Here is an 8,548-nt window from a genome sequence, read left to right as displayed (position 1 = left end):
CTATTTCTAGCTTTACCATGACTTGGATCAATGATAATCTATAAAGACAATGTTGATGGTACTAACAAACTGATAACCAATTGCAAAGAATCCTACATTACATAGTTATATAAGAAATATAAACAATAAAATATGTCAACCCATATTGTCCTTGTAGTTGAGGCTTTGCATTTGTTTTAAATGGACAGAAACAATGGTAGAAAAAAGGTGAGTGGATAAAATAAAAGATAAATAAAAAAAAAAAAAAAAAAAAAAAAATAAAAAAAAATAAAAGATAAAGATGGAATTCCCTACTGCTTCCAAAATTATGAATAATAAAGGGTGTGTGTCAGGAGAAATACAGTCTAAAAAAAATATTTCCTAAAAGATTATTAGCTGTCAGATAAATTAGCAATGTAAAAAAAAAAAAAAAAAACAGCCAACCATGGAGGAGTAAATGTATAAAAGGGATTCATATCAACTCAGTAAATAACAGATACTAATAATTCCCTGTAAGTGATACATTATTTCCACTAAAATATTTTATGGCTGATATGACATTATTTGCCGGAGATTTTCAAGCGAAACTATCACACCCAGACGTCATTCCTAAAAATTTGCATGGAATTGAGGTAAAGTATGTAACAATTGTTTGAAGCTAAATTAAAACACAGACACGTCATATAATTCCTGTTTTGTGTTTCCATACAGATGAAGAACTGTAGAAGTGTAATAAGATGTATAACATTATATCTGCTTCAGAGCCTCTCTCCACCACCCAATTCCAATTATTATACTATAATTTGCAACTCAACTCAACTAATGCCAAAAAGATTGCATTCTACGATTTAAATCTGAGTTTTCCTGGTTCTGTGTATTGTTACAATATTCCTTTTTTTATTTTTTATTTATCTTTTTCATTTCAATCTTTTTAATTGTTGTGCATTACCAAGTTACAAACCTTGTTGCTTAGACGTAGTGCATGGTAAGAAACAAATGAGCATAAGCCTACTTGTAATATAATCTAGGATATGTAAAGTTGTCTATTGAACAGATAACTGGGTAGGTTCCATATAATATCATTATACTGTATAATATTGCTGAGTTGTAACCGTGTTTCTCAGTTGTATAAGTAAGTTCTAGAGCAAATACAACAAGCATATTTCAGGTTTGGGGAGGTTAGTAAAATATGAAGAGGGGGTAGGAGGGGGTAGGAGGGGGCGGGGGAGACATGCATGAGTAGTTATCAAGAGTTACATTTTATGCCGCGTACACACGATCAGATTGTCCGGTGTACTTAGTCCGCCAAAACTCATTTCAGCAGACAATTCGATCGTGTGTTGGCTTCAGCAGACTTTTCCAGCGTGAAGTCCGGCGGACTAAGAAAGTATTTTTGCACTCCAATCTTCCCGTCGGACTTGGGTTTCATCGGACAATACGTTGATCAGTATACTAGCACGGCGGACTAAGAATGATGCATGCTCAGAAGCCAGTACGAAAAAGGAAGCTATTGGCTACTGGCTATTGAACTTCCTTTTTCTAGTCCTGTCGTACGTGCTGTACGTCATCGCGCTAGCAAACGCTGGACTTTCTGTGTGTCCAAGTGTGGCCAAGTCCGTTCGGTAGAAAGTCGGCCGGACTATCCGCCGGATTGTTTGCCGGACTAAGTACGCCGGACAATTCGCTCGCGTGTACGTGGCATTAGTGAGTTTCTTATAGCAATTTGATCAGGAGTTCCACACTTGTCTCAGCTTGGTGTGCTATGGATTGTTAAAAAAAAAAGGAAGAGGAAATCTGCGCTACAGTGTATACTTAACGAAAATGTGTGATGCAGCAATTCTAATATATACCCAAAGTGTAATATACATATAAAGACAAAGAAAAAGAAGAGAACTGCGCAATCCCTAATATTTCTATTAGGATGTAAACCACTCTACCTTAAAGAAGTGTATCTTGTGATCTATTATTCTAACACACCAAACTTATGACTAAATAAACCATAAGACATTACTTATAACTAAATACAATAAACATATATATTGCCCCTCATAGGTTATGAACCAAAAGGGAAAAAATGTACAATTCTAAGTCAACGATTCAAAGAAAAGAAGCATGTAAAGTAGAATCAAACAGTACTGAAAATGTATGTGATAACATAAAGTCCATTAAAAGTCCAACTGGAGAGACACCCTGTGTGGAAGGGATCTATTCACTCGTAAAACTTTTCAATCAAAGTGAAGTAAAACCAGGTGCACCTCCACCAGACAAGTAATAATAGCCCCTTACCAGATGTCCCGGTAGGGAGCGCTTAATCGCAAAATGGGTCTGAAGATGGATCAAACTTGGATTGTTGTTGAATAGAAGTGTCTCATAATTGTGGTGAGTCTGAACCATTGTAACTACATTTAGAACAACTGGGGGTTTAGTCATTTTACAGAGTTTTGTCATGTTGCACCTAGCTGCTAGTAATATGTGAGTAATTACTTTCCTGTGAGCTATGGGTATGAGGTCTATATTTAAGTTTAGTAAAGTTAGATCTGGAGATGGTAGTATGGTCAATCTTGTAATTTGCGAAAGGATTAAGAAGACTTCCTGCCAGTATTTAGTTAATTAATTGTGGGCATTCCCATAGAGAGAGGAGAGCTTCAGGGTGTAGTATGTGAAATCATTTATTAATAAAACACAGTAAAATCCTACACAGGGTACTCACAATAGCATGGCACGTCTGGGCGCCACTCTAAAATGGCGTGAAACAGTGGGATAAACTGGCTAATAACGGGGGGTGTGCTGATCGTTCCCAGTAGGTCCTCTGCCTAGCGCTCCGTCCTGTCCCTATCCCCAACGCGTATCAATACAAGGGGTTTTCCGCATCTTCCTCAGGGGGCAATATTGCATGTATATTTATGTACTGCACGAGTATCACTTTATTGCTGTTGATTTTTAGCACATTTTATTATTTAGATTTAAATTTTGATAGTGCCGCATACTATATATTTGGTGTTCCAAGTATTCCAAGCTTTTCCTCTGCCAGTAAGCTGCAGAGAAGGAACTGTCTATCTGTGTGGAAACCCTTATCTTTCTGCAGAGGTTTAACATGGCCTATAGCTCCACATTCAGCAAAAATCATTCTATTTGCTACATATGTGGCTGTATTTAGTTTATTTATACTAATGTAAATTTGGTGGCCATCTAGGCTGTGGACAGCCTATGTTCTGATTGCCATTGTTTTCAACATTTTTCCCCCTATCCTAGGGCATTATTATCTTTTGCCTGCTGCATTGCAAAAGATACAATGTTAGGAGTTATGCAGCGTACACATGACTGGACTTTGCAGCAAACTAGGCCCGACGGGATTAGTCTGTCAGACAATCTGATCGTGTCTGGGCTAATCCATTCGTTTTTCGGGAATAAAATCTGGCGGACCTAGAAATAGAACATGTTTCAAATCTATCAGATGGACTCAATTCCGACGGACTCAAATTGGGAAAACCATCCGTCTTTGTGCTGGTCCGACGGAACAAATACGACGCAAGGGCAGCTATTGGCTACTGGCTATTGACCTTCCTTTTTTTGTCCCCTTTACATCACCACGTTCAAAACTAACGGACTTTCAAAGGGAATTAGTCCGTTCATGTGTGTCCAATTCCGTTTGTGTGGAAAGTCAGTCGGAACTCTGCTGAAAGTCCGTTGGGAAGACCATCGGTCTTCCCACCGGACCGTCTAGTTTGCCGGAAAGTCCGGTCGTGTGTACAGGGCATTAGGAGTATTTATTTCACCCCAGCCAATTACTTGGAGGCATATTACCAATCATGAGGGCTGGTGAATGAGCTAAATATACAGAGAGCCATTCTAGAAGAGTCTTTGCCTCCCAGGCATAGAGAAGATGCCAGTATAAGAAATCTTGTCATAGTCTCCCAGGCTCTGCTGCCTGGGGAAGATAAAAGGAGTACAAAGATCCTTAATCTCCCTGATCTTTTGCCTGTAGAGGAAACAGTTTCAGTGCCATATCTCCAGGTGCCAGGTCTAATATGCCCCCTGCTGAAACTGACCTATAGCTGCATATTTAGCAAAACTCATGCTCCTTGCTGGCTAAAAATCACTAGCCCCAGCACAAACCTGTTATGAACAGGTCTATGGTAGGACCTGGAAGACAGGAAGGTAGTTAAAGGGGAGCACCTTCATGAACCAAAGACTGCTCAGTCCATTGTCAGGTTTGGTTAAATGTCATACAGTCTCTACCAGCCTTTGAACAATATAACAAAAATAGTCAGCGCTAAACACCTGTCGTATAGCTGCTGACAACAAGGTGATATATATTACCTACATGGAACGAATGTGTTACATATTTACATAGTAGGTGAGGTTCAAAAAAGACACAAGTTCATCAAGTCCAACCTATGTCCAGTGCATCCCTCTTAAGGACTGGTGCCTAGAACTGGACAGCATACTTCAGGTGCAGCTGGACCAGAGCCTCGTAGAGCGGGAGAATCATTGTTTTAATTGAATTAATCCCCTTTTTAATGCTATAAGATGTCAGAGCTAAAAAATTAAATAAAAAGTTCAAAAAGTTCATAAACTGTGATTCTTAACCACTTTAGTCCCGGAAGATTTGGCTGCTCAATGACCAGGCTATTTTTTTAAATACACTGTGCCTCTTTAACTGACGGTCCTGCGATGCTGTACCCAAATAAAATTCTGCCATGTAAGCTGCAGCCTGATATCGTGTGGGGCATGGTCTTATACCGCGTACACACAGTCAGAATTTTTATGACAGAAAAAGTCAGATGGGAGCTTTTCATCGTATATTTTGACCGTGTGTATGCCCCATCAGACTTTTTCCATCGAAAATTCAGACGGGCTTAGATAGAGAACATGTTCTATATTTTTCCGACGGAAAAACCTTCCGTTTATTCTGACGGGAAAACCGGTGGTGTGTACAGGGCATTAGCCCCTGAGCTATGATTATCTAAAGGCATCATTGCCATTGACCAATTATGGCTGTCACAGCACATCCCACTGTGATTGGCCAAAGCATGAAGGTCAGATGCATGCTTTGGCCAATCAGCAGCCATCAATGCACTGCGATCTCGCAGTGCATTATAGAGTGCTCGGCGATGCATGAATGTCCCGCGAGCACCCCATATGTTTGTTTGTTTGTTTTATGGACATACATTAGACTCGAACATCGGGACCATCCTTAGTTAGGTGGACATACCATACCGTATCTTGATTTCTGCAATGTATTTGATACAGTTCTACATAATGATCTAATACAAAAGTTGTACAAACTAGGAGTTAACCCTTGGGTGGTTCAGTGGATATGCAGTTGGCTAAAGAATAGATACCAGAGTGCGGTCATAAATGGGGTTCACTCAGAACAGAGACCAGTCACTAGTGGGGTACCACAAGGCTCTGTACTAGGTCCTGTTATATTTAATCTATACATAAGTAATGTAACTAAAGGTTTGGTGGGTAAAGTATGTCTTTTTGCAGATGATACAAAGATGAGCAATATGACCATGTTTTACAGATAACACAGAATTATGCAGAAAGGGTCAAACTCAGTTGAATAGTAATATACTGAAAAAAGAGCATAACAAAATTGAAAGAATAAATGTCAGATTAAATGCTGTTTTTGTTTTGCCATACACCAAGAATTGTGTGGAGTAGAACATAGTAGTGTTACGGTTACAACCTAAAGTATTAAGTATTTTATATCCTCTTACCAGGCGGGCTATCACAATAACATCACCTATATTGTACTAACAGGTTTTTCAAATATAAAAAGTAAAAAGATTCTATTCTTCTTGATGCTGTTTTCCATTTATTGTGTTACTATTTCTGGAAATCTTTTCATTGTGGTTTTAGTTCATCTTAGTAAAACACTTCAGTCTCCCATGTACCTCTTCATCACCCAACTATCATTGCTTGATATAATTCTGTCTACAGATATTCTTCCCAACCTTCTTTATATCATCTTACATGATGGATGTACCATGTCTCTTGCTGGATGTATCACCCAGTTCTTCTTCTTTGTACATGCTGAGGTCTCAGAGTTTTTTCTACTGACTGTGATGTCCTATGACCGGTATTTGGCCATCTGTAAACCCCTACATTACAACTCTATAATGAACCAAACAATTTGTATTAAATCAGTGATTATCATATGGGTACTAAGTTTCAAAATTACATTGTCTGATTCCGCATCCTTGTGCAGTTTATACTACTGTGGACCCAACATCATTCATCACTTCTTCTGTGACTTTGAACCCATACTTGAGCTTTCCTGCTCTGATACTTCATGGATTCATATTCAGACCAATGTAATAGGTTTCTTTTGTGTCGTAGCACCTTTTATATTAATTGTTATATCGTATATCTATATTGTTTTAGCCATCCTCAAAATTAAATCACTTGCAGGAAGGTGGAAGGCTTTCACCACCTGCAGCTCTCACTTGACCGTAGTTTGCATTTTTTATGGGACCATAGTTGCTGTGTATATGTTTCCAACAAAAGGACAACTAGATATTCTGAACAAGGTCCTCTCTCTCTTTTACACTGTAATGACTCCATTGCTTAATCCCATCATATACACGTTCAGGAACAAGGACTTTAAAAAAGCTATTGAGAAAATAAAATAATATATATATTTTTTTTAATTAAAAATATCAGTGTGATAGAAAAGTAACTAATCTTATCCCAAGGTGGACATACATGCAAATAAAACACTTCTTGACCAGGTCGGAAACTTCCCAACACTGGACAAAAAAATATAACAACTCTGGAAGTACTATGCACCCCAAAAAAAACAAAAAGACACCTTATTTCGGGAATTGTATTCTCCACTATTCAAAGACTACTCAGCCTTTTCAAGTAACTAATTTTTAGCTTGGAAACATGATCTTAACATAAAATTCATGACCTTGAATACTTGCTATAGCGGAGGGAGAGGGCACTCTGGAACCCGCCTTACCAACCATTTAGTGTCTCCTACCCCCTCAGTTAATCCCTTCATTGGCTTCTGCTTACCTAACTGATGAAATACAAAATATTAACAACATCTTACAAAGCCATCCAGAGATCTGCTCCGAGCTAAATCACTAACCTAATCTCAAAATACCATCCAAACTGTCCACTTCATTCCTTCCAAGACCTCCTGCTCTCTAGCTTCCTCATCTCCTCCTTCCATGTGCTCACCTCCAAGACTTCTCCAGGGCCTCTCCCATCCTCTTGAATTCCCTACCCCAATTCATCTGACTATATGCTACTCTGTCCACTTTTAGGCTAGTCTCAAAATCCCTTCTATTTAGAGAAGCCTATCCTACCTAACAACTGTAGTTTAATTTTCTCCATCAGATCATCCCCCACAGTTAATATAACAGTTAATATCACTTGACCCTTCCTTTTAGATTGTAAGCTCTAATGGGTAGGACCATCTGATTCATGGGCGTCCGCAGAACTTTTTCCAAGGGGGGGCATAATTTTATGGCCACTCATGCTCCGCCCCTTTTCGAAAATCTCATGAAAATTTTTCCACTGTTAATACATATGTGTTATATAACAGATAATTCATCTTCACTTATTGTATTGGAAGTTACTCTGGCGGCTGTGGTCCATGCCCATATAGCCTAGAGAATGTAAATCTTTTTACTTTGCAATACATCTGTTGTGGCCATATTTTGATCTCATACTGTCACTGTATAGGCTGTTTTCATCAAGATAAAAATATGGCAAAAAAAGATGTATTGCAATGTAAAAAGATGTACATTCTCTAGGCTATATGAGCATGGCACCCAGCCACCTGAGTAACCTTGCGGACGCCCATGCTTTCAAAAACCAGCCGTGGAAAAAATTTCATACCAGCCTCACAGCATTATTATACCAGCCCAACAGCATAACGTCATTATTTTCTTGTTCATGAAAGTGAAAACCATACATTTTAAAGCATATTTGATGAAGAGAGTATTATATATAGATATGAAATCACATAGGGCTTATATTATATATATATATATATATATATATATATATATATATATATATATATATATATTCAAATTACAGTTAATAGTGGTAAGTGATCAATCATCAAGGGGGACCCCAGGAACTCAGAACGTGGGGGGGGGGGGCACCTTGATCTTGATCACCACGCTGGATGGCTCTGTGTTCGACGGCCGCTCTGTAACATGGCCCCGCCCCCCCAGACCGGCTCGTGTGATAGGGGGAACATTGATTCTCTTAACTATCACACGAGTTGGTCTGAGAGGGCGGGACTGTGTTACAGAGCGGCCGCCGAACACAGAGCCATCCAGCGCTCTGATCCATAGGAGATGGCGGAGGATGCAGCCGCCAGCGGACAAAAAAATGAAAAAAAAGTGAAAAAAAATGCAGCATGGTGGCGGCTACGGCAGACACCTTTGGGATTCCAGGGGGGGGCACTTGACCCCCCTTGCCCCCTGCTGCGGACGCCCATGATCTGATTCCTCTTGTACTGAATTATATTATAACTGTACTGTCCTGTTAAAAAGCATTGCACAAACTTTTGGCACTATATTGATTTTGTATAATA

General features: G+C 39.1%; 1 protein-coding gene across 2 annotated transcripts; it reads left to right on the top strand.

The window, feature by feature from the left end:
• Window positions 1-485: 485 nt before the first annotated feature.
• On the top strand, window positions 486-7,645 carry LOC143964005 (olfactory receptor 1468-like). 2 transcript variants are annotated; one of them, XM_077473728.1, is made up of 2 exons: window positions 486-611; window positions 5,749-7,645. In XM_077473728.1, the coding sequence occupies exon 2, from the start codon at window positions 5,790-5,792 to the stop codon at window positions 6,618-6,620; it is 831 nt and encodes a 276-aa protein (XP_077329854.1). In that variant the 5' UTR covers window positions 486-611; window positions 5,749-5,789; the 3' UTR covers window positions 6,621-7,645. The 2 variants fall into 2 exon arrangements, with proteins under 2 accessions (XP_077329854.1, XP_077329853.1); XM_077473727.1 differs by having other exon boundaries at window positions 5,709-7,645.
• Window positions 7,646-8,548: the final 903 nt, after the last annotated feature.

The sequence above is a fragment of the Lithobates pipiens genome, unplaced genomic scaffold (genome assembly GCF_037356315.1).
Source record: "Lithobates pipiens isolate NorthernLeopardFrog02 unplaced genomic scaffold, aLitPip1_a1.2 Scaffold_8, whole genome shotgun sequence".
Taxonomy (NCBI): Eukaryota; Metazoa; Chordata; class Amphibia; order Anura; family Ranidae; genus Lithobates; species Lithobates pipiens.
This window is presented reverse-complemented; position numbering and strand designations above follow the sequence as displayed.

Bases quoted from the DNA above. Each gene is read 5' to 3' on its own strand.
- LOC143964005 (XM_077473727.1), top strand. From the start codon at position 525: ATGGCTGATATGACATTATTTGCCGGAGATTTTCAAGCGAAACTATCA. The intron at 612-5,708 runs GTAAAGTATGTA...TCCTCTTACCAG, and splicing joins AAAATTTGCATGGAATTGAG to GCGGGCTATCACAATAACAT.